This window comes from Sorex fumeus, unplaced genomic scaffold (assembly GCF_029834395.1).
Source record: "Sorex fumeus unplaced genomic scaffold, SorFum_2.1 ptg000087l, whole genome shotgun sequence".
Lineage (NCBI taxonomy): Eukaryota > Metazoa > Chordata > Mammalia > Eulipotyphla > Soricidae > Sorex > Sorex fumeus.
In genome coordinates, this window is record NW_026606144.1 from 5,804,855 (window position 1) to 5,832,518 (window position 27,664).

Sequence of the window (27,664 nt, forward strand, 5' to 3'; positions counted from 1 at the left end):
AGTCACACCGATGGGGGTGGCTCAAAAACCAGACAAGAACAAATAATTGAATTGTTGTGATTCCCTGGACTCCTTGTAGTAACGTTTCTGCCGTCGCCCCCAGAACGCCAGCATCACTCCATCCAGCCCACTGCCCCATCCTGCCTGCACCCGGCAGCCTTGGCTCTGCCAGCAGAGTTCCAGGCCGTGCGGTCTGAGTCAGTGCCTCTTCCCCACTTCCTTTACCGGGTACTCCAGAAGTGAGGCTGTGCCTATTTGTCTCTAACTCACTCTGCTTAGCCGACATTGCACTTCCGCCCCGTTAACTCTTGGAACGTTCACCAGCTGTAGATGTGTCCCACCTGTGACAAGGGCATTAAAAAGTGTCTGTAGACGCAGGGGAGTTGACATTGTGTGAACTGGGTAAGCGGTGGCGGTGGCAACAGCAGTGCTGGCCCAGATGCTGATAGAAGGAAGGGAAAGGACGTGTGCAGGCCCGGGTCCCAATGGTCAGCCAGAGAAGGGTGCCCTCCCGTGACCTCTGGCAATCTGGAGATCTTTCCGGTTGTCACAGCTGGTGCCAGCCCAATGCTGCTGGCATCAAGTGGGCAGAGGCTAGGGGTGCCACTCAACACCCTCAATGCACAGGGCAGACAAGGACCCGGCAGGGCTGGGAAGCCCCTCCTGGTGGGCTCATTCCTGCTTTGTGTCCTCACGGCAGTGAAGGTTTTCATGAGTTAGTAGAGACAGCGACCCTGCTGCTGGAAGCCGCCAGCCAGTGTTGCCCAAACCTGCTCCACAGTCTGCCACCCCAAGGATGAAGAGTGACCTGCCTGCCTGTCAGTGCAGAAGCTGAGAAGCTTTTCTTTTTTTTTTTTTTTCTTTTTTTTTTCTTTTTTTTTTTTTTTTTTTTGCTTTTTGGGTCACATCCAGCGATGCACAGGGGTTATTCCTGGCTCTGCACTCAGGAGTTAGTCCTGGTGGTGCTCAGGGGACCACATGGGATGCTGGGAATTGAACCCAGGTTGGCCGCGTGCAAGGCAAATGCCCTACCCGCTGTGCTGTCACTCCAGTCCCCTAGCTTTTCTTTTTTAATTTTAAGTTTTTGCTTTGGGGGCCACACCCGCAGTCCTTAGGGCTTATTCCTGGCTGTGCCTAGGGCTCACCTGGCAGTGCTCAGGGCACTGTGTGGTGCCGGCAATTGCAGGGCAGGGCCCAACCCCACTGTGCTCTGTGCTCTCTCCTGCCTTTTTCTTCACCTTTTAAGTCCTATTGTTGTTTCTGTTTATTTGTTTGGGGGTCTACCCCTAGCAGTGTACACTCAGGACCACGTGGTTCTGGAGATCGCTCCGAGGCCTTCTGCGTGCAGAGCCTCTGCTCCAGCCCAGCTGAACTGCACCAGCCAACTGTTTCCTGCCCTGAATCCTAGAGTCACTTTTATAACCTGAAATGTAAAGGCTTTGCTTCACAATTTCTGGGGCGGCGGGCAAGTTCACAGCTTGAGTCACACCTACAATTTCTAACAGCCGAAGTACTGAGCAGACCTCTGGTTCCTCTCCAGGAGGACTTTGCAGTGTTCCTGCCATTTGACGAGTACAGCGCTGACTCCCTGGTGGCGGAGCTCCGCAGGCAGTGCATCGAAGCTCACAGCGCCCTGCAGGAGAAGCGCAGCACCAGGGGCCACGCAGAGATGCAGCTGCACAGACAAGCTCTGGCCCTGCGGCTGACCCCGCAGGAGCTGGAGGCTGAGCTGGCCCTGCAGGCCCTGGCCAGCAAGAATGTCAAGGCGGCGCTGGAGAAATTCAGGTGGGCTCCACACTCGCTCACACAGTACCCCACGAGGCCACTGCTCGTCTTTCCTCGGAGTGGGGGAGGCTGGAGCCACTTCGGTTTTCACTGTTGGTTTCTTGCCGTGAGAGCCGCTTGGACATATGGGTCGGAAGCTGGTCGTGTCATGGCCAATACCCAGCACCACACTGCCAGGTCACCATGCTGGTGGGCTGCAGTCAATCCCGATAGTACTGGACTATCGCGGTTCTCTGAGTTGGAAAGCCACGAGCCCAGATATATCAGTACCATGGACACTAATTATTTTTTCATTTTCGTGCGGATTTAAATGTGAAATTATTTTGAAAAACATGAATTATGAAATTTTTTTGAGTAAATGATATTTGGGCTGGAGCAATAATACAGTGGGAAGGGCACTTGTCTTGTATGAACCAATATGGGTTCCATCCCGACAGACCAGATGTCCCCTGAGCCAGCCAGGAGTTAGCCCTGAGCACCTCTTGTGTGACCCAAAACCAAAAAATAAATAAAATGTCAGGGTGGGAATGATAGTCCAGCGGGGAGTATTTGCATTGTACCCGGCCGACCCAGGCTCAATCCCCAGCATCCCAATGTGGTCTCCTAAGCACCACCAGGAGTAATTCCTTAGTGCGGAGCCAGGAATAGCTCCTGAGCATTGCTGGGCGTGACCCAAAAAGCCTATCAGTCAATCAATCAATAAAATGTCAAAGAAAACCCAGTTGAAAAAAGATACATAGTAGTTTACATGTCTTGTGTTTGTCACTAAACTTAAGGTTAAAAATAAGATCTGCATTGCTCTGTATGTAGCCTGACCATGAACTAGTCAGTGCAGATTAGCGTTTGTTTATAACTATCACAGAATGCCTAAGAAGCAAAACTTTTAGTACAGGAAAACTCGGCACAACTAACTGGGCCATGTAACGAGGGTTCACATCTGAATGCTGTCCCGCTTTGCTCAGGGAACAGTACAAAATGAGGAAATTGCTAACTTGTCACAGACGGCTAGCGTTTCATCAGGAGTGTTAAGAGTGCTTTTTTTGTGTGTGATATTTCAAACATGTAACTGTCACTTTCATTGTCACTGTCCTCCCATTCGTCAGTTTGCTCAAGCGGGCACCAGTAACGTCTCCATTGTGAGACTTGTTACTGTTTTTGGCATATCGAATACACCACAGGGAGCTTGCCAGGCTCTGCCATGCAATGGGATACTCTTTTTTTTTGGGGGGGGGGGGGTCACACCCGGCGATGCACAGGGGTTACTCCTGGCTCTGCGCTCAGGAATTACCCCTGGCGGTGCTCAGGGGACCATATGGGATGCTGGGAATTGAACCCGGGTCGGCCGCATGCAAGGCAAACGCTCTACCTGCTGTGCTATTGCTCCACCCCCAACAACGGGATACTCTTAATAGCTTGCCGGGCTCTCCGAGAGGGATGGAGGAGTCCAACCCGGGTTGGCCACGTGCAAGGCAAACGCCCTACCCGCTGTGCTATCGCTCCAGCCCATGTAACTGTAGAAAGCATAAAAAGAGGATGAAGTGATTATAGAGCCGGTGGTGTGCTTGTCTTGACATGGCCAATATGGGTTTGATCCCCAGCATCCTGTACTGTCCTCCAAGCCCTCCAAGAGTGATTCCTGAGTAAGGAGTAAGAGCGAGGAGTAAGCCCAGAGTACCACTGATGCGGCGCGAGCACAGACACACACACACACACACACACACACAAACAAAACTAAAATATATATAGAGAGAGAGAGGGAGAGAAGAAGAGAAGTGCCTGCCATAGAAGCAGGTGTGGGGTGGGGGCAGGGGGGGACACTAGTGGTGGGAAATGTACACTGATGAAAGGACCGGTGTTGAAGCACTATATGACTGAACTCCAGTCATAAACAACCTTGTGACTGTGTATCTCACAGTGATTTATATTTTTTTTTAGCTCTTGAAAAGACTTTATTGTGAAATTTTATGATCACAAACCTTTTATTTCTAGAATTCCCAGGACTCATAAAATTCTTGGAATATTTTTCTTTCAGGATTGTTGCACTTTTTTTTTTAATTTTTATTAGTGAAACACCATGAGGTACAGTTGTGGATTTACAAATTTTTGTGCTTGGGTTTCGGTTATACAATGATCAAATACCCATCCCTCAACCAGTGCCCATTTTCCACCACCATGGATAATATCCCATCCCCCCATTCCACCCTGCCTCTGTGGCAGGGCATTCCTTTCTGTTCTCTCTCCTTTTGGGTGTGGTGGTCTGTGAAAGAGGCATTGAGTGGCAAACATGTTCAGTCCATAGTCTACTTTCAACATGCATCTCCCCTCCTGGGAGGATCCTCCAAACACCCTTTATTTGGTGCTCCCTTCTCTATCTGAACTGCCCTTTCCCCTAGAATACCCGGCTGGCCTCTAACCTATGGAGTAATCCTCCTGGTGTTGATCTCAGCTATTCTTGGGTATTAATCTCTTATTTTGTTACTTTATAAGTGATTCATGTTTTTAAGAATTTTTTTTTAAATGAGTATGTACCAACATTGATGGGTGACATATTCACATGCTTTGCGCCTGAGCGATTAATCTGACTCCCTGCTTCCCCCGCAGAGACCTGTTTAAGTATCACCGTGGCCCGCACACTGGGAAGGTGCTGTTTGACGCCTGTCGGAGATTCTGTCAGATGCTGGCCGACGGTGTGCCCGTGACCGCGCCTGTGGGGCTGGACCTGTCTTCCGAGATTCATGAGCTCGCCAGCCAAGCTGCTACCATCTGTGGCCCAGGTGACAGTGATAACCCACAAGGGTTCCTGTCCTCTAGTTCCACTCCTTTTCGTCTCCCAAATGCTATCCGACCGTCAGACATTGCAATCCTGGTGAAGAGTGGCCAGCATTTTATGAAGGGACAGTTAAACAGTGGAGACTGGAGGTCACTAATCCAGAGCATTCCCAACATTTCCCCTTTCTGACACTGAGGAGATTCTCTCTTGTTTGTTTGATTGGTTTTGGGCCACACTGGCAGTATTCAGGACTTACTCCTGGTTCTGTGCTCAGGGATTACTCCGGTGGGGTTCAGGGGACCCTGTGGGATGCTGGGGGTCAAACCCAGGTTGGCCGCGTGCAAGGTAGGCACCCTCTCCACGGGACTGTTACTCCAGCCCAGTGATACTCTCATGAGTTTGTAATTCTCTACCCATGACCGACCTTGCTTCCCCACCTGTTCACAGACATGTATCAGAGCAGTCAGGGCTCCGTGGGAACCTTTCTCATTCTTCCACAGCTTTCCTTAAATCTTTTGGGCCAGAGTGATAGTACAGTAGGCAATGTGCTTGCTTTTTGGGTCATACCCGGCGATACACAGGAGTTACTCCTGGTTCATGCACTCAGGAATTACTCCTGGTGGTGCTCGGGGGACCATATAGGATGTTGGGAATCGAACCTAGGTCGGCTGCGTGCAAGGCAAACGCCCTACCTGCTGTGCTATTGCTCCAGCCTTGCACTCAGGTTTAATCCCTGACTCATAGGGTCTTCCAGGAGTGATCCCTGAGCACAGAGCCAGGAATAAGCCCTGAGAACAGTGGGCCTAAAAACCAAAACTTAAAAGCTTTCATTATCCTGAGCACATGCAAGACTAGCTTGATGACATCTCTCTGTCCGCTTTCTTTTCAGAAATTTTGCTTGATGCTTTGGAACTGTGCAAATATACTTTGACAGTGGTCGAGCTTTCCAGGCAGTGTCAGATGGACGACAGTGGTATCCTAATGAAAGTAAGTTGTTCATGAACTTCTTTTTTTGATTTTTTGGGTCACACCTGATGATGCTCAGGGGTTACTCCTGGTTCTGTGCTTAGGAATCACTCCTGGAGGTGCTCAGGGGAACCATATGGGTTGCCGAGGATCACACCTAGGTTGGCTGTGTGCAAGGCAAACACCCTACTTGCTGTACTATCACTCCGGCCCCATTTGTGAACTTCTTTTCCTTCCATTACGCTTCTGCTGATGCACTATGCATAAATAATTTGTTTTTGTTTATTTTGGTTTTCCTTCTGTTTTGTTTTTCACCCATGTCCTGTGCTACTTAGGGATTTCTTCCAACTTGATGCTTTGGGGAGAAACCTGGGCTTCCCCTCGCCCCAGTACCACCCCCCCTTGGAAAGCATGTGTTCCAACCCTTTAAGTTGTGGCCCTCAGCCAAATTAATTTTATTTGTTATTAATTCTTGTTTTCTGGGCCAAATCCAATCATGCTCAGGGTTACTCCTGTGTCTACACTCAGGAATCACTTTTGTTGGTGCTCAGGGACCAGAAGTGATGCAGGGATCAAACCTGGGTTGGCAGTACCTGGCTCCAGCCCTGCTGTTAAGGTTTTGGGACCATATACCCAGTTTCTTGAGGTGAGCCTACAGTGTCAGGGGATTGAACTCAGGGCAATGGCATGCTAAGCATGCACTCTACTACTTTTTAAGAACCCCTTGTATAGCTGAAAAAAATTATCTCAGGCCAGAGTGATAGGCAGCGGATAGGATGCTTGCCTTGCAGTTTGACCCCCCCAGCATCCCAGATGGTCCGTAGGAACAATTTCTGAGCACAGATGCAGGAGTAACCCCTGAGCACTGCCAAGTGTGTCTCACACCCCCTTCCCCACCCCACCCCACCCCCAAGAAAAAAGTGCCTCTATTTTCCTGGTCTAGTATAGAAAATGGCTTAGGACTAAGAAACCAGTTCTCTCCCACTCAGATTTGTTGGCCTTAATTCATAGTTGGGCTGGAGCAATAGCACAGCGGTAGGGCGTTTGCCTTGCACGCAGCCAACATGGCCGACCCGAGTTCGATTCCTCCGCCCCTCTAGGAGAGCCCGGCAAGCTACCGAGAGTATCTCGCCCACACGGAGAGCCTGGCAAGCTCCCCGTGACGTATTCGATATGCCAGACACAGTAACAACAAAGTCTCCAATGGAGACATTACTGGGCCCGCTCGAGCAAATCGATGAACAACAGGAGGGCCTTTACCTTTAATTCATACTTAAAATAGGCCCCCTGAACACTGCCCTTTCTTAGAGCAACAGTTTTGCTGAAAGTGGCACTCTTATATTAATACGCTAATATTACCCATTACCAGAGACCAGAAGAAACAGACTATATCGTTGTATTCGACTTCCAAACCAAAGATGTTTGGCGTTTAAAAACCTAATTCTCTTGGGCTGGAGCCATAGTGGTGGGTAAGGTGCTTGCCTTGTACACAGCTGGCCCAGGTTTGATCCCTAACACCCAGATGCTCCCCTGAGCCCCACCAGGAGTGATCCCTGAGTGCAGAGCCAGGGGGAAGCCGTGAGCACCACCAGTGTGGCCCCAAACCAAAATAACAATAAGAAATAAACCCTCAGCTTGCTTTGTGCAGACGGTGCCTGGATTTGGAGGTGCTTCCTATATCTTCTCCGTGCGTTTGTCACACAGGCTTCTCTCGGGACCCATAAAGACCCGTATGAAGAGTGGTCTTACAGCAGCTTCTTCAGCGAGGACGGGATCGTCCTCGAGCCCCAGGTCGTGCTGCCTGTTACCTACGAGCTGATCGCTGCACTCCTGCCGCTTGCGGGTAAATCCCGTTCGCGTGCTTGCTTTCATGTGCTCTGCCTTCTGAAGGGTTACAAGCTGAACGGCCCAGCCTGCTGTGACTCGTGGTCTGGACCAGGAGGCGGAAGAAGTATTCAGATGCATAGCTGCATCTGCGTCCATTCCAAAGTGGCGCCATGCTGTCCCCTGCTGGGGGTGGCTGATGATGGGAAGGTGACCAGAGGGGACTGCTGAACGCTTTATGAAAATTTATTCTCTTGCAGAAAGCAAAAGACATCTCCTGGATTCATTGTGTTTGCCATACTGCTCCATTATTGAAGGTATTTGACGTGATTAATACAGAATGGTAGTTTTAGATCTTGCAAGTATGGAATATTAGGTTATTTCTATGGCTTACTGATATTCCAGAAGGTCAGGAAATTGTCATTTCACTTACTATGTTAACTTTTGTTTTGTTTTTGGGCCACACCTGGTGATGCTCAGGGGTTACTCTTGGCTCTGTACTCAGGGACCATTCCTAGCGGTGCTCAGGGGACTATGTGAGATGTCAGGGTTTGAGCTGGGTCTACTGCATGCAAGGCAAGTGCCCTACCCACTGTACTATTGCTCCAGTCCCTAACTGTTAATTTTTAAGAATTTGTTCATACAGGGGTCAGGTATAGCCCAAAAGCAAAAACAAACCGGAAAAAAAAAAGAATTTGTTTATACATTGTAGTATCCCAAATAGAGAAACGGTTTTCTCCAGAAATGGTTTAAACATATTATATTCAAGTTACTATTCATGTAGCTCTTTAATAGACTTAGTTCCTGGTTTAAATCAAGTCCTGGCTACTCTCCTTTACTGACTTGGAAAGCAGCTATGCTGAGAACTAGACTGTCCCTAGAACAGTTCCTGACAGCAGCATCTTGGGGTAAAGGTGCATGTCTTAAATGGAATTTTTTTGTTTGTTTGTTTATTTGTTTTTGCTTTTTGGATCATGCCCGGCGATGCACAGGGTTTACTCCTGGCTCTGCACTCAGGAATTACCCCTGGCGGTGCTCAGGGGACCATATGGGATGCTGGGAATCGAACCCGGGTTGGCCGCATGCAAGGCAAACGCCCTACCCGCTGTGCTGTTGCTCCAGCCTGGTGCATGTCTTAAATGAGACTGACCAAGTAGAACCCCCAGTACCACATGCCACCCCCACCCCCCAAGCATCTCCAGGTGCAGCTCTGGAGGCTCCCAAGGCCCCCTGGGTGTTAGAGTATTCCCTGGCAGCACAGACTGGATCAGTGTCCCCTCCTGAGTCATTGCTATGAGCCGCCAGCCTTGTGGGCCGAGAATCACTAGGAGGGCCCCAGGTTTCCAGAGCACTATGTGTGAGGCCACCCACTATTAAAAAAATAATTAAAATATGCTAACTTTAAAAAATTCTAAACATTAAAGTGCATTTGCTCAAAGATTGTTTCTCATTCCCCAGGAAAGAGCTTTATTTCACCTGTTATAAATTCCGTCTCTGCCCTGCTTCAGAACCTCCAGGAATCCAGCCAGTGGCAGCTGGCCCTGAGGTTCATCATCGGCTCGTTTGCTGTCTGCCATCAGCACTCTGTGTCAAACTTCATGGATGCCAGTTTGAGCGTAAAGGTATGTTTCAAGAGAAGTACTTGAACTTCGGTGAATATAGCCTGGAAGCACTGATAAATACTTGTCATTTTCCTATCTGACTGTTGGTCAGTGAAATTGATCATTTGTCAGGTTTCAGAAGTACTTGCAGAAGGCCAGAGAAATGGTCAGTTTTTTTCTTAGAGTTCCCCCCAAACAACGCCAGGATTGATCCCTGAACACAAAGCCAGGTGTATGGAAGCCCTAAACACAGCTGGGTGTGGCCCAAAAATGTTTGGAAGGAAGCATGCTAGGAAACTCAGGTTCTCAAGACTTGATGTGCTAACGGGGGGGTGAGGGGGGTGGTGTTGAGACCCAAACTCTTACAATCAATACCCGACAGCATTGCTGAAAGATGCTAGGGCCAGGGAAAGAAGGGGCTCGTGCAGGAGCTGTCACTGACCCTCTAAGGGCCCAGGTTTGGTCCTTGGCACTGTTTCAAAAAGTGTTCTAGGAAACAAAATACTTGGGGGTGGGGCTGGAGCAATAGCACAGCGGGTAGGGCGTTTGCCTTGCACGCAGCCAACCAGGGTTCGATTCCCAGCATCCCATATGGTCCCCTGAGCACTGCCAGGGGTGATTCCTGAGTGTAGAGCCAGGAGTAACCCCTGGTGTGACCCAAAACAAACAAACAAACAAACAAACAAGCCAAAAAAACTACTTGGTAATTTTTACTAATTTGTGAATATTTATTAAATATCAACTTTGAAAATCAACTTTATTTTTTTCTTTTTGGGTCATACTTGGCGATGCTCAGGGGTTACTCCTGGCTCATGCACTCAGGAATTATTCCTGGCGGTGCTCGGGGGACCATATGGGATGCTGGGAATCGAACCCAGGTTGGCCATGTTGGCTGCGTGCAAGGCAAACGCCCTACCTGCTGTGCCATCGCTTCAGCCCCGAAAATCAACTTTATTGATGTATAGCTTTCAAAATGAAAATGGGCATGATATGTGTGTCTGCCAACCTACAAGTCTTCTTAACACCGGAAGGAGGGCTTGGGGCATTGCAGAAGGGCGATGTAGGTAGGAGTGACCCTTCCACTGAATTCTCCGTGAGCCTGAACCATCTTTCATGATAGGTTAAATGTCAATAATTTTTTGGCTTAAGGATGAAATTTCACCATTCCTTTATATTCAAGATGTTCAGACTGTTTTCTGGAATTGAGTCTAAGTCTTTTGATCTTTTCTAAAAGTTGTTTGGTGAAGCCACATCCATGAAATCCAAGCATCTTGTAATGGGATTGAAAGAAAAAGCTGTCACATTTATCAAGGATTGTGCTACAAAGGTGTTGCACAAAGTGAGTATTGTTCACTACGTTCAGCTCCAGTTTTTCCCTTTTCTGTGATTCCATAGTTAATAATTCTTTATTAGAAACCCCAGAAGCCTGTATCACAGCTTCTCTGATGACACAGGAAATGTAACTCTGCTTCCACGTCTGTCCCCTGGTTTCAGTCATTTTTCGGGGGATTAAGCATGGGTTTATATTTTAATTAGTTTTATTTTGTCTATTTCTTTTTTTTTTTTTTTGCTTTTTCTTTTTTAAAGATGTTGTTAGTCTTTGTCACTGTCCTCCCGTTGTACATCTGTTTGCTCGAGCAGGCCCAGTAATGCCTCCATTGTGAGACTTGTTGTTACTGTGTTTGGCATATCGAATATGTCACAGGTAGCTTGCCAGGATTTGCCGTGTGAGCGAAATACTCTCAGTAGCTTGCTGGGCTCTTAGAGGGGCGGAGGAATTGAACCTGGCTCAGCCGGGCTGGCTTCATGCAAGGCGAACGCCCTACTGCTGTGCTATCGCTCTAGCCCCTTAGTCTTTGACCAAAAAAAAAAAAAAAGACTGATATTTTGTTTCTATTTGTCGAATCACTTTTTTGTCTTCCTTCTTTTGGTTCTTTGGGTCATACCCAGCAATACTCAGGATTTACTCCTGGCTCTGCACTCAGGATTTACTCCTGGTGGTGTTTGGGGGACCATATGGGTTGCCAGGGATCAAACCTGGGTCAGCTGTGCGCAAGCAAACACCCTACCCACCGTTTTATTGCTTCAGCCCCACTTTTTTTTTTTTTTTGGTCTTTTGTGTTTGTAACTTTTTATTTGGGAATAATGGGAAAGTGAGAAATTCTCTGAGAGCAGTCCTAAGAACTCCTGTGACGCCTCACTCATCTCGGCCCGTTGCTGCATATTGTTCCTTGTTCTCACACATTTCTCTACTTTGGCATAAAAGCATTTTACGCAATTTTCTGACCACAGAGGAGTAAGCTCTGTATATTACGGCTATTTATCCCTGTTTCCTAACGTGTTTTTTTCCTAAGAATAAGAATGTAGGGGCTGGAGAGAGCACAGCAGGTAAGGCGGTTATGATGTGGCCCCCAAATCTAAAGTGAATGAGTAAAAAGGTGGCCTTTGAGGCAGAGCTATAATACAGCGGGTCGGGCACGTGCCTTGCACGCAGTCTACCCAAGTTCAATCCCTGAAGCCTACCAGGGGTGATCCCTGGAGCATAGTCAGGAGACAGCCCTGAGCACCGCTCGGTGTGGCCCCTAGAAAGTGACATTTGAGTTAAGCCTGAAAGGACTTTCAGGAATGGTAAAGTGAAGATAGGGGAGGAAGCTTCTAGGCAGGAAACAGTGAGCAGAAACCTGGGGCTGAGGACTCTCAGTGCTGCTGGAGCACATGAAGGGAGTAGCTGATGGAGAGGGGGAGGCAGGTCTGGGGCCAGTCACTGGGGGGATCCAAGCCCAGGCTGATGACGCACACCAGTGGGAAACTGCTTCCTGCGATCCGGATAGCGGGTCTCTCATGGGCCACTTCCTTAGAGGGTCTTGAAGTGAATCCAGTGATGAACAATCCTGGGGGTTTGGTTCTGCTGATTGTAAGAATTTCTCTCTTCCTGTAGGTATTTAATTGTCGCCTGGTGGATCTTAACTTGGCATTGGGTTACTGCACGCTCTTACCCCAAAAGGAGGTGTTTGAGAATCTCTGGAAGCTCATAGATAAAGCTTGGCAGAACTATGACAAAGTTTTGGTATGACCTAAGGAAGCGCTCGTTAAAACGGGGGGAACATGACGTGGCCTTGCCACTTAGCGAGATGCGTGAGATGACATGCTGGTCCCCACCAGCTCACCTTGCCGAGTGAGTGCCGGCCAGTGCAGGGCCAGGTGTCAGGGCATTGCTCTGTTGAAAGAATTTGGATATTTTTGTTTTTTAGAATCTGCATCCAGCCACAGGCCCTCACTTTAAGTTTACTGAAATACTTGGTTTACAATATTATGGATTAGCTTTACATCTATGTGTATGAGACTTAGCACCGCCATCACGCCCTGCCCGTGCTCTACTCACATCAGAAGACCCTCCCCCCGGCCCTCCCACCACCCTTCCCACCTGTCATCAGCAGAGTTCTCTTGAGTCTACCAATTAGTCTTGTTTTCCCCAGCTCACTTGCTTTAGCTCTTTGTGTTCCTTGTGCATGAAATTGTCCAAACTATCATCCATACTTGTCTTTCATGCCCATTCATGTAGCGGATTCACCTCAAGTTCTACCTGTTTTGTCCCCGCAGGCATATTTCATCTTTTCGAGCAGTTGTTCATTGAATATCTAAACCTCAACTTTCTGTTTGTTTTACTTTGGGGGAGTGATGGGGCAGTGCTCAGGGGACTGTGTAGTGCTGGGGGCTGAACCCAGGCCTCTCACAAGCGGAAGCTGCATTCCGGCCCCTGAGCTCCCAGGCCCCAGAACCCCACTTCTTACACTACCTGCAGTATATCTAGAACCTCAGACCCGCATGAGCCTTTGGTGATGCGAATTTAACAGATACACAATTGCTCTGTGAGGCTGTTTTAAAATTAGCTTCCTCTTTTTGGGTGTGAGAGAGGTTTGCCGTAGGAGAACTAAAACGCGGCCTTGTGAAGAAAAGGCTTGGATTTATAGCACCACACTGAAGACGCAAGGCCTATTGTTGTGTAACCAGTTGTGTGGCCATGGCCAGCCCTCAGCTGTGGAAAGATCAGTCAGTGATGATGCAATCTGAAGCAGCATGTAGCTCCCACAAGCTCCCACACTGTTATCACACGCGAAAAGGTTATGACTTTTGTTTGGTTTTCTCTTAGAGGTGTTGGAACATATTCTCTTGTGACTTCCATTTGTATTTTCACTTTATCTCTTTGGGTGCGGGAGAGTAGGGAGGGTTTGGGCCACAGCCCCATGCTCAGGGTTACTCCTATCGGGGCTGGGGGTCATCGCCAGTGCCAGGGTTTGCCCTGGGCTCAGCTGCATGCACACAGGTGTCTCCACCCCTCCGCTCTCTCTATGACCCTGTACTTGGTTTTCTAGGCCATCTCGCTGGTGGGCTCTCAGCTGGCCAGTCTCTATCGGGAAAGGGAGATGGAGCTTAAATTCCACGAACTCAGTACTGATGCCCGGTGGGGGATTCGTCTGGGGAAACTTGGCGTAAGTATTCCAGAGATGCCATGGAGTTTGATCCTTCCTGGCAGTTACCAGCAGGGGCGCATAAACGAACAGGTCTGGGGAAGAGGCTATGTGTCCGTGGACTCCTACTTTTGAGTTATCTGAAGTGAACCTGTGCTTTCAAAAGAAATAAGCGTCTGGGGCCAAATGGAAAGAGGCTTGATGGTCTCTCTGGCTTCCCATTCCTCGGACATACCCAGCATCAGCCATGGGTATCTCAGTTGCTTGTCCTGTCCTGATCAAGAGCTTAGTGCTGCTGTTTGGGGTTAAACATTAAGATGCTGTAATGCACTCCTAGGTGTGGCACAGTTTCATGGCTCCTAAGGGGGGGAAAAAAACAAAAAAAAAAAACTAAATTTGGTTTTTGTAGTAGGAATGCAAAACATTCCAGCTAATGGGGAATGTGACCACTGTTAACACATTCTGTGTTGGGAACCTGACTGCAAGTCGTAGCGGCCAAGAGGCTTATGGCTAGAGGGACTAAGGTCTTAGAGCCCAAAGACAGAATCTCAGAATAATCGTCAAATTGGTCAAATGCGAAGGCTGTGTCCTAGGTCTGACTAGAAACCCGAGTATGATGCCAGAGGCGCAGGCTGTGTGATAGAAACGCATTTTGGGGCGTTGGAAGCACCCGTGGCCCTGAGGGGTGGCCAAAGGCAGGTGCCTTTCCCAGACGGTTCCCTTTAGCACTGGGCTTGGGTTTGGGTTGATTTTTTTTTTTAATCTTCATTTTGCTCTTTTTATTTCTAGATTTCTTTTCAATCGGTTTTCAGGCAACACTTTCTAACCAAGAAATCCCTTGTTAAAGCTTTGGTGGGCAGCATCGATACGGACACAGGACTCATTCTGGAATACTGCACGTAAGGGAGGCTACTGACAGGTGGGGGCAGGGCAGGAGGATGAGGGCTCCCTGCCCGGGGAGGCCACTGACAGGACAGGGCAAGGTGGGGCAGGAGGATGAGGACTCCCTGCCCAGAGGTGCCTCTGCCCCGAAACAAAGTGAATCCCAAACCAGATCAATCTCTCTTTTCGAGTCAGCCTTTTGAAATCCCTGTTTTTTTCCCCACCTGAATTCCTGGGAGCATCCCCAGGGCCCTTTCCTGGCTGGGGCCCCTCAGTAGATCCAGACCCTAGTCGCATTTGCAGAGAGGGAATCGGACTGTAAGCAGACCCACCTTTCTTAGCACCTTTCAGTTGGATTGTGACCAAGTCCTGCAGCTGTTCATCGAGACCTTGCTCCACGATACTAATGCCAGCCACAGCCGGGGAGATGCAGGCTCTGCGCCCCCAAAGCAGCACCATGCCAGAGTCCTGGCCAAAGCCCTAGATATGGTACCTTTGCTTCAGAGCACCAAAGACTTGGTCCTCAGCCTCAGCGGGATCCTCCATAAGGTAAAGGGACAGGAAGGGGTCGTTCTGGGTCATTTCAAATGTCCCTCCAGCCATTAGAGTTCATAAAACACTCCTGATGATGAAGAGTCACAGCCAGAGACTAAAAGATCACTCTTCAGGCCGAGGGCAGGCTGTGCGTGCCTAAGTCCTTGGGTTTGAGCCCTGGCCCTGCATGTCTCCCGGGCACCACGATGCATGGCAAAGGAATGTAAGTCTTATGTTTTTATAAATCTGTAGCACTGTGGCATAGTCCTCCCATTGTTCATCGAGTTGCTCGAGCGGGCTCAGTAACGTCTCTTTTGTGAGACTTGTTGTTACTGTGTTTGGCATATCGAATACGTCCCAGGGAGTTTGCCAGGCTTTACCATGCGGGCGAGATACTCTCAGTAGCTTGCCAGGCTCTCTGAGAGGGGCAGAGGAATCGAACCCGGTTAGGCCAGGCCAGCTGCGTGCAAGGCAAATGCCCTACCGCTGTGCTATCACTTCGGCCCATGAATCTGTAAAATATTTTATTTTTTGAAAAAATTTTTTGTGAGGAGGGGTTACACCCGGCTATGCTCAGGAGTTATTCCTGGCTGTGCAGTTGGGAAATACTCCTGGCCATGCTCAGAAGATCATATTCGATGCCGGGGATCAAACTCAGGTTGACCCTGTGCAAGGCAAATGCCCTCCCCTTTTAAATGCCCTCCAATCGCTCCGGCTCCAAGAATTTGTAAAATTTTGAAGTAACTTTAGTTTTTTTTTATATAGTTTAATAGGACACTTTTAAAAATGAAAATAACCCCTTTTTACAGATATTTTAGATGAGCACAACTTCTTTGAAAAAGATCAGATTTTATCAGGGATAAATCAAAATGTAAAAGATTGATTAAATCAAAATGTTAATAGATTGATTACAATCCTAATCAATGACTAAATAAATTCTCTTAAGTCTTTTTTCACTTAACATATTGTCATTTGTCAGTACAAGATGTATTGTCTTTTTTACTTATTTATTATTCCACCAAATTATGTTATACTATATCAGCCAGACCTTTACGAATGGACACTTAATGGTTTATTAATTTTATTAGCATAAGCTGCTACAATAACCATTTTCATATCTATTTCTTGGCAAGCTACCCGTGATGTATTAAATATGCCAAACACAGTGACAAGTCTCAAAATGGAGACGTTACTGGGCCCGCTTGAGCAAATTGATAAACAACGGGAGGAGAGTGCTACAGTGCTATTTCTTCTCTTGTCCAAACAACTTTTTTCTCTCATCTTCTGAGAATTGAGCCTCTGAAATCAAGAGATAGTTTGGGGGGCTGGAGAGATAGCACAGCAGGTAGGGCGTTTGCCTTGCATGCGGCCAACCTGGGTTCGATTCCCAGCATCCCATATGGTCCCCTGAGCACCGCCAGGAGTAACTCCTGTGCATCGCCAGGTGTGACCCAAAAAGCCAAAAAAAAAAAAGAGAGAGAGAGATGGTTTGGGGACTGAAGGTTAATGGAAGGAGGATCGAGGCTCTGTCTATAAGAACTACCTTATTTTTCATATTTTATCTATAATATAATCATAACCATAGAAATACTTCATTTCTAGGAGCTGCGGGATCACCCTTTCCCTTTATTCAGCATTTTTATGCACAGTGTCTGAGCAGAAACAATGACCAAGAAAGAACCTTTCTTTTTTAAGCAAATACAGATTCCACCTGATTTCTTTCCCTTAAATTTTCTTTAGCAAGATGCCTGTGGAGGGGGTTGAGTATCCCAGGAGCAGGGACCTGGCTCAGAGCCCCTGTGTGTGGCTCAGTCTTGGGCACATGTCATCCCAGAGCGCTGTGGGGTTAACATCAGTTTTCTCCTAAATTTCCCATGAGAGAATTTTAATTGAGAAATGCTAGGAAATGTTTATGTCTGTTCTTGCTCAGGTATTCTTTTGTTTCTGGTTTTAGTGTCAACCACTGGAGTGTTGGTGGGTACTCCCCATGCAGTGCTCTGGAATTGCTCTCAGTAGTGCTTGGGACTTTGCAGTGCTGGGAGCTAAACCCAGGGCTCCTATATGTGATGCTGAAACTTCAGTCCTCTGGATCACCCCCCAGCCCTCTTTCAGCTTCTCCCTAGGACCTTTCTTGGTTCACACAATTTTGCCATTGGGCAAGGGACAGGGCAGAGCCCTTATCTTGCATGTCTGAGGTCCTGGGTTCAATGCCTAGCACTGCAAAAGGTGAGGAAAAGGGAGGCTGGAGAGACAGGACAGTGGGGAGGGCCCTGCTTACATGCAGCCATTCGACCTGGCATCCCATATGTCCCCCCGAGCACCATCAGGAGTGATTCCTGAGTGCCGAGCCAGGAGTAAGCCCTGAGCATCACTGGTTGTGGCCCCATAACAAAAATAAAAACAAAGGAGAGGGGAACACAATTTTGTCTTATACAATACGAAAAATTAATCTTTTGAAGGAACCCCGGTGTAGTTCAGGGAGGGGCTGGTAGGACACAACTTGTATGTGTGAAGTTCTACATTTGAGCCCCAACAGCATCCAAGGAAAGAGAAAAACAGCTGTGAGGGATTTCCTTTGTCATTTTTTTAGGTGTGAGACATTTTAAAGTATGGTATGTTTATCTTCAGAGAGCTCATCTTAGGGATGAACAATTTGAATTTCTGAAAGTACTTGACATTGTGGCACTCTGAACTTTTATATTTGTGGTGTACGCAAATGAACTGAGTAAACCAACTTCCAGCCTAATTTCTTCTCAAGCGCTGATGTATCTTTGCTACTTTCCAGTTGGATCCCTATGACTATGAAATGATCGAAGTTGTCCTGAAGGTTATAGAACGAGCTGATGAAAAGATAACCAGTATTAACATTAATCAGGTATAACGATATGTGGTGGACTTTTAAGTTAACTTTGTTTTTATTTGTATCGTTTTATTTAAAAAAAATTAGTGAGCCAATGTTATCATTCAGAGGGCTGGATCGTATGCCCTTGTGGGAGACCCTATTTAATCCCTGACTCCAAGTTTGGTACCCCTTGGCTCCTCTCCCCCTTCACCCTCCGAAAGAAGCTGTAGCTGGGTGGTTTTTTTCTAGGTGATTCTCTCTCTCCTCTCTTCTCTCTCTCCTCTGTTCTCTCTCTCTCCTCTCCCTTTCTCCTCTCTCCTCTCTCCCTCCCTTTCTCCTCTCTCCTCTCTCCTCTCTCTCTCTCTCTCTCTCTCCTCACTCTCCTCTCTCTCTCCTTTTTTTCTTTGTTTTTGGATCCACACCTGGTTTTACCCTTGGCTCTGCACTCAGGAATCATTCCTGGCAGGCTCTGGGAACCATATGGGATACCACGGATCAAACTCAGGTGAGCCACATGCAAGGCCATTGCTTTACATTCTGTACTATTTATTGCTCTGGCCCCTCTTAGTTCTCTGAACTCCCTTTAAACCCCACTTTCATGGCCGGGAGGTAATCCATGAATCAGAGAGCATGCCTTGCATGAGCCAACCTGGTTTCAATCTCCAGCATCACAGGCATCCCCAGCATTCCTGGTTATGTCCCCCGAGGTCCCCAGTCACTTGGTAGGGTACCCCTGATTGGCTCCCGGGATCACAAGGCTCAAGCACCACCGCCTCCTTGGACCCAGCCCTGAACCTATGGTGGGTGATCCCTGGGAACCTACCCCTGCCTGGCCCCTGTGTACTGCTCAGGAGGCCAAAATAAATACACGTATATTTTTGTTTTGTTTTTTGAGCCACACCTCAAACCAAACCACACCTTGGTTTTTGGTGGTACTCAGCTCTGGGTCTCTACTCAGAGATCACACCTGGCAGGCTCGGGAGACTATATGGGGTGCTGGGGATCAAACCTAGATTAGTTTCATGCAAGGCAAGTGCCCTATCTACTGTACTATTCCGCTGGCCAGTAAACAGTTTTTTAAAAAGGAAATAAACTCTACATTCTATTGGTATTCCCTAAGTTTCAGGACCGAGAGTTATATTTGACTTTCTACATTATCCACTAAGTCCAGCAATAAATAGATTGTGTTTCAATACTTATAGTGACTTCTGAGTTTTACTCATAGTAGGTGTTCTCTCTTTTGAAAATTGGACCATAAAACTTTAAAAAGAATAGATTGATTCAGGGCTGGAGCAATAGTACAGCAGGTAGTCTTGTACGAGGCCGACCAGCCTGACCCCTATATATGGTCCCCCGAGCACCACCAGGATTAGTTCCTGAGTGCTGAGCCAGGAATATCCCTTGTGCATCCTGGGTATGATCCAAAAAGAAAAAAAAAAAAGAAGAAAAAATTGATTCATTCCAAAGTTTATACAAGAGGTAATCCCCAAATACAAAATATAAATTTGAGAGTATTGAAGGATATAGAGGATTAATTTCAGGCTTCCTGTGTGTTTAAAATGCGATCAAGATTTCTTGCCATCAGTGCCAGAAATAGTCCAGCGGGTGGGGCATTTGCCTTGCATGTGGCTGACCTAGTTCCATCCCAGACACCCCAAATGGTCCCCTAAGCCTGCTGGAGTACGCCTTGAGCCCTGGTGGGTGTGGACCCCTAAAAAGTGCATTCTTGCTGACGCTAATGAAAGTGTGTGTATGGAACTGCAGGGCATATGCCCCTCCTGCCTGTCTGGGGCGCAGCGGCCACTGGCTTCTCTTATGGTGGTGTCTTCCGACACACAGGCATGGGAGAGAACATCAGGGGTGAAATTGCAAAGGGAGACAGCAGTCTCCGTGATGGAGATGCTGGCGCAGTCGGGCCATTTTACCACTACTGTTGTGATCTCACAGAGACTACTTTTCTCTCCTTTTGACATAGGCCTTGAGTCTTCTAAAACACTTGAAGTCATACCGAAGAATTTCTCCTCCAGTCGACCTGGAGCATCAGTTTATGTTGGAGCACGTAGTGGCACTTCCACAGGCTGCCCACACGCGCCTGCCTTTCCACCTCATATTCTTCGGACCGGCACAGAACTTCTGGAAGATTGTCTGTATGTTCAGTTCTCTCTCCCCCCACCCCCCCACCCCCCTCTCTCTCTCTCTCTCTCTCTCTCTCTCACACACACACACACACACACACACACACACACACACACATCACCACCCATGCAGTTTAATTCCTGGCCTTGCATCCGGTCTCCCTGAGCACCACTGAAGAAGGCGCAGACTCCCCTCCAACCCTCCGCAAAGCTACACTGTCGTTGTTTTCCTTTGCAGCCGCAGAACTCTGTGAAGAATCCTTCCCAACGTTGCTCTTGATCTGTAAGCTGATGAAGGTGAGGACTCTGAGTCAGGCCTTTCTGCTGAAGTCGGACACGGGCCGAGGAGGTTTCACTTTCAGCACTAAAGAAAGGCAGGGAAGACGCTCATAAACCCAACCTCACTGCTCTGTTCCTTTCTTCCAAGTTCTCCCTGGACACCCTCTATGTGTCGACAGCCAAACATACTTTTGAAAACAAACTGAAACCAAAGCTCCTGAAGTTGACCCAAGCCAAATCCTCACTGCTGATGAACAAGGAGGTCACAAAGATCACGCGCACTATCGAGTCCTACTTGCTGTCCATAGTGAACCCCGAGTGGGCAGTCGCTATTGCCATCAACCTTGCCCAGGATATCCCGGAAGGTATGGCTGCTTCTGTAACAGCCCTCTTGTTTCATTACCTGAGAGTTTAAAAACATGTACTTCTTTTGAATCTTGAAGAAAATAACCCTGTGGGCTGTGTGTGTGTGTGTGTGTGTGTGTGTGTGTTGCCGGCAGTGGTGCCCAGGGCTTCCCCTTCGCCCCCCCCTCCCCAAGCATGCTCTGTCGTGTGTGTCCTTTGCACTAGAGCTGGCAGCTGTGGAGGAAATGCTGCTCTGTGCTATGCGGCCCCTCTCCCTGGCCGGCAGGGAGAGGAAGCCACCTTGCACGCAAACACCCCAGCAGGCTTTAAGCAGTGCACTGCTCCCCCCAGCATCATTAGGGATCCAAAGGGCCAGAGCAATGTCGGAATAAGGAGGGCCTTTATCTTGGATGCGACTGATCCAGGTTCAGTCCCCAGCATCCCACATAGTCCCCTGAGCGCAGAGCCAGGAATAACCCTTGGGCATCACCAGGTATGGCCCCAAAACAAAAAAAGCTGAAAATAACTTTTCTCGTTAATATGTGAGCACAGCAAAATTATATGTGGATGTGTATAGAACCGTTGAAATTTGCACATACTCAGAAAACTTCTGGAAGGAATCTAGGCGATCTTATTGGAAGTTGACGAGGACTTATGTCCTTGTGCCCAGTTTCACCTGTTTAATGGATGCCATTGGCAGAAGGTGTGTGCTCAGGGTCACTCAGGGGTCAGCCTGCAAGGCAAGCCTCGCTCCTATGCTCTCTCCAGCCTGTCTGTGAATTTTTCATGGGGCCATTCCCTATGGTGCCTGGGACCCTGGTCTGGCTGTTGGTGCTCAGAGTGCTTGTTTAGGGGTGCTGCAGCGTGGGCCAGACTGGACTCTGTCCCTTGCGCCATGTTCTAAAACTAAGAAAAACACTCACTGATCAGCACAGCGGTAGGGCATTTGCCTTGCGCGCAGCCAGCCCGGCCGAGCCGGGTTCGATTCCTCTGCCCCTCTCGGAGAGCCTGGCAAGCTACCCGTGACATATTCGATATGCCAAACACAGTAATAACAAGTCTCAAAAATGGAGATGTTACTGGGCCTGCTCGAGCAAATCGATAAACAACGGGAGGACAGTGGCAGTTTTTGTTTGATGAAAATGGCTGGTCTCAGGAAATGCAGGGTTACTCCTGAGTGTTTGCCTTGTTAGGGCCCTTCAAGGTGTCCAGTTTGAAAGTCTGCCTGTACCTGGCTGAGAGGTGGCTACAGAATACGCCGGCTCAGGTGCGTCTCCACTCTGACATACTTGGCCCCCACCTTCCTCTCCAATAAAAGACCTCCCCCCAGGAAGCACCCCAAATGGTCCCCACCCAGCGTTGTTCAAGCCCATATCGGTCAGTTGCACCCATTTAGGAAATGCCCCTGTCCCCGGAGCCCCTACCCCTGCCTTCCCTGGGAGGGAGCTTGCCGGCGCAGGAGAGTGAACGCACTTTGGCTGGAAATCCTTCAGGATGAGATGCACGACAAGGCTGAGGCCCTGCTGAAGAAGCTGCGCGTCCAGTACCGGCGCTGTCGCACCGAGGCTGCGCTCATGGCCCACAAGCTGAACTCCCCTGAGTACCTGCAAGTGATTGGGAAGCCGGCGTACCTCATTGTCAGCCTCTATGAGCACCCCAGCATCAGCCAGCGAGTCCGCAACTCCATGGGCACGGACTATCCCGGTGAGGAGTGAAGCTTCTCTTCCATTCAGGGAAGGCTAGCACTCTGCTTTATGGATAGCGTGCAGTGGAAACTTGCTTTACCTTTCTTTAACTCTTTGCCTTGAATGCCACAGATATTCACGCAGCTACCAAAGAAATAGCGGAAGTGAACGACATTAATCTGGAGAAAATCTGGGGCATGCTGCTGGAGAAATGGCTGTGCCCGCCGGACAAGCCTGGGGAGGTGAGTGGCCCGGGGTCACTCCAGGGTGTGACCATGCTGTCCAGGTCTGGAATTGTTTGCCTTTTGAGTGGTCCCTGGTACATGGTGAATGCATAGTTATTCACTAAGTGAGCATGAGTTAAAACCATTTCTTTTTCTCTTTTCCCAGTAAAATTTTTTTTTTAAGTAAAAATATTTTCAGGGGCTGGAGAAAAAATACAGTGGGTAGTACTTTGTGCAAAGTACAGTGTGCAGTGACCTTGCACACGGTCAACCCAGCTCAAACCAGGAGCGACCCCTGAGCACTGCCAGATGTGGCCCATAACCAAAAAAAAAATATTTTCATAGAGTTATTACACTCTCTTTTCTTTAATCTAAAATTAATTTTGTCTACTGGATTTTTCATCTAATAGGTTTTTGTAGCTTTATAAAACTAACAAACCCTTTGGTTTTTACTTTTTTTCCCCTTTTTTCAAAGAATCCACCAGAATCACTTGAACTTCAGGATGATGAGACCTTACAAAGGTACGCTTCCTTTTCTTACTTGCTGCTCAGAAGAAATCTGCTCGCTGAATCCTCCCCGGTTGGTTTCTGAGGGGCCTGCGCTGGTTGCACCTGAGACCCTGGGGGCAGTTGCTCCCTTCCGCACGCCTGTGCATGTTCAGGGCATTGCCAGGACCAGCCAGTACCCAGCCTGCTTTGGTCCTCCGGTCACTCTGCAAGACACAGAGCTGAAAGCTCACCTCACCTGGGACTCCGGCCACCAGGAAAGACCCCATTACCCCCTCCACCAAGTCAGTACTGAAAGGGCTCGCTGACTCTTAGTCCTGGTGGTCATGGCTTGGCCCTTGAGAGGATTCTCTGGGTCCAGAGCGCTTGTGGTTGTGGGCCTGGGCTGGGCTAGCAGCACACGGGCCAGCTGTGCCATCGCTGAGAGATCAGGTATCTGCAGGGCCCCTCATGCCCACCAGGAGGGCCTCACCGCTCTGGCTCAGAGCTGGCCTGCCGCCTGGGCCCCACATCCTGCATGACCCCCTGGAAGGCTGGAGGGACACAATTCAGAGAAAGGGTGACGACCCCGTGCCAAGAAGGAAACGCTCAGAGGGCAGCTTTGTGAGCTTTCAGGCCTGCCCCCACCCCCCACTGCTCTCCTTTGCTAATCCCTCTTGCCCTTCTATCAAGGGGCCCAGGGTACCCCAACCATGTGCTACTTTGAAGTTCTGTGTCAAAGAGTTTCCACACGTAGTCTTCGGGTGCCTTGGGTTATGGTATTAGTTTCTGAATAGTTTAAATTCCTGGAGATTATAGATGAGAAGACAGGTCTGGTACTCATTACTACTATTTGCATATCTCCTATACGCTTAACTCAAGAAGAGATTAAGCTTTTTTTTGGGGGGGAGGGGGGTTACTCCTGGCTCTGCACTCAGGAGCTACTCCTGGCAGTACTTGGGGAATCATATGGGATGCTGGGATCAACCTGAGTCTGCTACATGCAAGGCAAGCGCCCTACGCACTGCACTATAGCTCCAGCCTGGGATTAATCATTTTTTTAAAAGGATAAAGAAACAGTGCCCTGGGTATAACCTTTTAGGCCTGAATTTTGAATGCCTAGTACCTTCTTCTGTGGACAGTGGAACTGGTCATTTGTTGGGTAATCTGCCACTAAGTCTCTGTTTTTTTGTTTTTGTTTTTGTTTTTTTTGCTTTTTGGGTCACACCCGTCAATGCACAGGGGTCACATCCTGGCTCTGCACTCAGGAATTACTCCTGGCAGTGCTCAGGGGACCATATGGGATGCTGGGAATCGAACCTAGGTCGGCTGCGTGCAAGGCCAACGCCCTACCCGCTATGCCATTGCTCCAGCCCTTGCCACTAAGTTTCTGTATAAATGTAATTACACTTTTCTCCGCAGAGTCCTCTATCTCCTCACGTCTCGTTCGATTGATTACAGTTCAAGAATGCTGTTCATCTTTGCCACGTCTGTCACAACTGTAAGAAACTTCACAAGTTCCTCTTTGCTCCCAGCCTACCCCATTTCCCTTGCTTCTGTGTTCTGCAAAGAATATGCTGTGATCACTGCCTGACTCAGGATGAGCCCTCTGCATCGGGGCTGTGCTCCTAGTGACTGTCCCCCCAGGCCACCAGGCTAGTCGCCAGCCCCAGCCTCAGGTCCTCTCCGCATGGTGCACCACCGCCCATCCCCCCACCACACTCTTGTTCCACTAAACCCTCATCTGCGAAGGAAACACTCTTCAGGCCTTTCGCGCCCAGAAACATTTTATTTTAAGGGGTTTTGATTTTTAGGTCACACCCAGCAGTGTCTGGGACCAAACCCAGGGCTCTTGCATGCAAAGCCTGAGCTTTAACCCTTTGTGCCCCTCCCCCTCACCCCGGCACCCAAGACTGTAAATGAGTGTCTGTTTGAGGGATACACTGCTCACCACTCCACACCTATAACCACGGCGCCCCCTTCAGTGCACTGCCACCCTTGGCCACTGTGCTCATCACAGCCCCAGGGCTGCTTTTGTTGCACATTCTGTGCTCTTGCTTCGGTTCTCTGAACCCCCCGTGAGTGAGATCAGCAGTGTTTGTGCCGTAGCCTGGCCCCTCCTGAGTGGCCGGGTCATCTTCTACGGCTGATGGGCTTCCCTGATGTGGTGGGTGGTGTCAGTGCTCACTCCGGTTTGGTGCCTGCGCTTGGAGACTGCAGTGACCGGAGTTCATTGACTGAGTTCTCTAAACCCTGCTTCTCCTGTGAGGCCCGTTGAGCCTCGTTTCCCCCTACAGCATCAGGCACACTTGCAACTCAGAAACCATTCTTGGTTTTGCAGGCATTTGGGGTACGCCAGTTGACCTTCGCCCATAGGACCCGGGCTCTGCAGTGCCTTTTCTGTTTGGCCGACAAGGAGACCATAGAATCGCTCTTCAAAAAGCCCATGGAAGAAGTGAAGTAAGCACAGGTTTTTCTCTTGTGAGAAATAAGGGCTGGAGAGACAGTACATTGGGTAGAGTTCTTGCCTTGCATGCAGCCCACCCTGAGATTGATCCTTGGCATCCCTTATGCTCCCCCAAGCAAGGAGTGACCCCTGAGTGCAGAGTCAGGAGCAAGCGCTGAGCATCACTGGGTGTGGCCCACACACATCACCACCCCCCCCAAAAAAAAGAAAAAAAAAGAAAAGAAAATGGGAAACAGATGTTTTTAGAAGTGGTGTCTGAGGTCCTTTCACTGGTCCTGTGAACGCGTGGCCTCTGGCCTTGAACGCTCTTGATTTTGTTGGCCAAGTATAAACAGGCCTGAGAACAGCTTATTTCTCATTTCCTTGACCTGTTTAGACTCTTTCCTTCACCTGCTCCTTTTGATTTTGTTCTACTCTCCTATTGGTCAGCTCTCGGAGCCTGAGCACCTAGAAACTTCCCTCCCCCGCCACTGCGTGCTTTGCCTCCTGCCCCGCCTGGCCCCGGAGGCCTCTGTGAGCAGTGATGCTGCTCGACCCCTGTGCTGTCAGTCATCAGGGTCCTCCTGGGGAAAGACTAGGAGGAAATGGGCCAGGAATCGAACCATAGTCACCTGTGCACAAGGCACGTGTGCCTTTTTTCAGTTGGTTTTGGTTTGGGGGCCATCCCCGGGGGTGCTCCTGACTCTACACTCAGGAATCACTCCTAGTGGGTTTGGGGGACCATATGGGGTACCATGGATTGAACCCGGGTCGGCCGCATGCATGACAAGTGCCCTACCCGCTGTGCTATCTTCAGCCTGCAAGGCAAGTGCCTTAACACCCTACCACCTCCGGCCACTTTTTTCCAGGTCTTACATGAAATGCATGACTTTCCTGGCATCATTTGAGGCCTTGAATATCCCCATCACCTATGAATTATTTTCCAACAGTCCTAAGGAAGGCATGATTAAGGGCCTCTGGAAGAACCACAGCCACGAGCCCATGGTATGTCCCCGAGCCAGCCCAGCCACTGGTGCCCACAGGCCACTGTCACCACTGGTGTCTTGGGAAAAAATTAAGAAACTCTTACTCCCAAAACCTTTTCTACTTTGCCATCCTGACATGTTAAGGGGTGTCCAGGAACTTTCCTTAGCTCTGCTCCTTTGAACCTGAGCCTCGAGAATGGCAACGTGGCACAGTGGTTGGGCGTTTGCCCTGTACACGTGCGGCCTTGCGCCCCCTCCTGGCTCCTTCACAGAAAACCAGCCCTGAGACCTACCGCTCTCTACTCTGCTTGATCCCTTTTGCAGTGACCTCTCCTTCCGGGGAAGAAAGGACGGGTGTGGGCCAAAGGGAGGCCTTCTGGGGAGGAGGCCGCAGAGGCCGAGCACACAGCATCAGGAGTGATGCTCATCTGTGGTTTTCACAGAGCAATAGGGGCCTCCTTGAATGAGACAGGCAACTGTGTGGTGTGTGTGTGTTTGTGTGTGTGCGTGTGTGTGGTACCACCCACTCCCCCCCTCCTCGTGACATCCTGAAGCCTGTGATTTTCCCCCTCTTCAGGCGGTGAGGTTGGTGACGGAACTCTGTTTAGAATACAAAGTCTACGACATGCAGCTCTGGAATGGGCTCCTGCAAAAGCTACTGGGCTTCAACATGGTAAGTCGGGCTCACATCTGTGCCGAGCACGGCCTCGCCTCCCATCTATGCTGGTTGTGGGGCCTGAGCAGATGTTTGCTGCCAGCACAACCCCTCCTTGGGGGCATGCCGAACTTCAGGGACTTGGTGCTGGGCCAGAGAAAACACAAACGCAAATAGGCCATAAATTTCCCTGGGAACGAATGGAAAGTTCCTGGGCCATTTTGTAAGTAAACTTCCCTAATGGTTCTCATGGAAGATAAATTTCACTGATACAGTAGTCCCCTTGGTGGAAAGTTTCCATTTGGTGGGTTCCAAACTTATTTGTTGGGGGTTTTATTGTTTGTGTTTTTCAGATTCCGTACCTAAGGAAAGTTCTGACAGCCATTTCCAGTACCCATTCTTTATGGCAGGTATGTCTTTTAAGTACATTTTAGAGGGTTTCACCTTGCTCCTCAACAGTCTTGTGGCTATTGAGTCCACTGGGTTAAGAATCAACCCTTAGGGGCCAGAGTGATCACATGAGGGGAAGGCGTTGGCCCTGCATGCAGCAGGCTGAGTTCACTGAGCCCTCCCTTGCTCGCTGCCCAAGCAGCTTCTCTCTCACAGGCGGTGGGCCACTTTCTTTTGGCCACTTTCCGTTGTTTCCAGAATTCCTTGTGTCCTGGCCCCTTCCCATGGCCCCAGCATACTGCCCACACACCAGCACCATTTTTCTTTACATCCGACACTTCCGCCAGATGCACAGTGGCA

The 27,664-nt window shown here is 49.0% G+C and overlaps 1 protein-coding gene across 1 annotated transcript in view; it reads left to right on the top strand.

The window, feature by feature from the left end:
• KNTC1 (kinetochore associated 1) overlaps positions 1–27,664 on the top strand; it is a 64,943-nt gene that overhangs the window by 31,622 nt on the left and 5,657 nt on the right. Inside the window, exons 33-56 of the mRNA XM_056131410.1 lie at positions 1,541–1,785; positions 4,387–4,559; positions 5,445–5,542; positions 7,226–7,364; positions 7,606–7,662; positions 8,804–8,967; positions 10,181–10,285; positions 11,885–12,013; positions 13,320–13,436; positions 14,205–14,314; positions 14,639–14,846; positions 17,617–17,706; positions 19,649–19,820; positions 20,047–20,105; positions 20,236–20,452; positions 21,626–21,699; positions 21,926–22,136; positions 22,250–22,359; positions 22,817–22,863; positions 24,250–24,328; positions 25,169–25,287; positions 26,143–26,278; positions 26,837–26,932; positions 27,268–27,324. Coding sequence (XP_055987385.1) covers positions 1,541–1,785; positions 4,387–4,559; positions 5,445–5,542; positions 7,226–7,364; positions 7,606–7,662; positions 8,804–8,967; positions 10,181–10,285; positions 11,885–12,013; positions 13,320–13,436; positions 14,205–14,314; positions 14,639–14,846; positions 17,617–17,706; positions 19,649–19,820; positions 20,047–20,105; positions 20,236–20,452; positions 21,626–21,699; positions 21,926–22,136; positions 22,250–22,359; positions 22,817–22,863; positions 24,250–24,328; positions 25,169–25,287; positions 26,143–26,278; positions 26,837–26,932; positions 27,268–27,324 — 3,012 coding nt within the window. The remainder of the gene's footprint in view (positions 1–1,540; positions 1,786–4,386; positions 4,560–5,444; positions 5,543–7,225; positions 7,365–7,605; positions 7,663–8,803; positions 8,968–10,180; positions 10,286–11,884; positions 12,014–13,319; positions 13,437–14,204; positions 14,315–14,638; positions 14,847–17,616; positions 17,707–19,648; positions 19,821–20,046; positions 20,106–20,235; positions 20,453–21,625; positions 21,700–21,925; positions 22,137–22,249; positions 22,360–22,816; positions 22,864–24,249; positions 24,329–25,168; positions 25,288–26,142; positions 26,279–26,836; positions 26,933–27,267; positions 27,325–27,664) is intronic.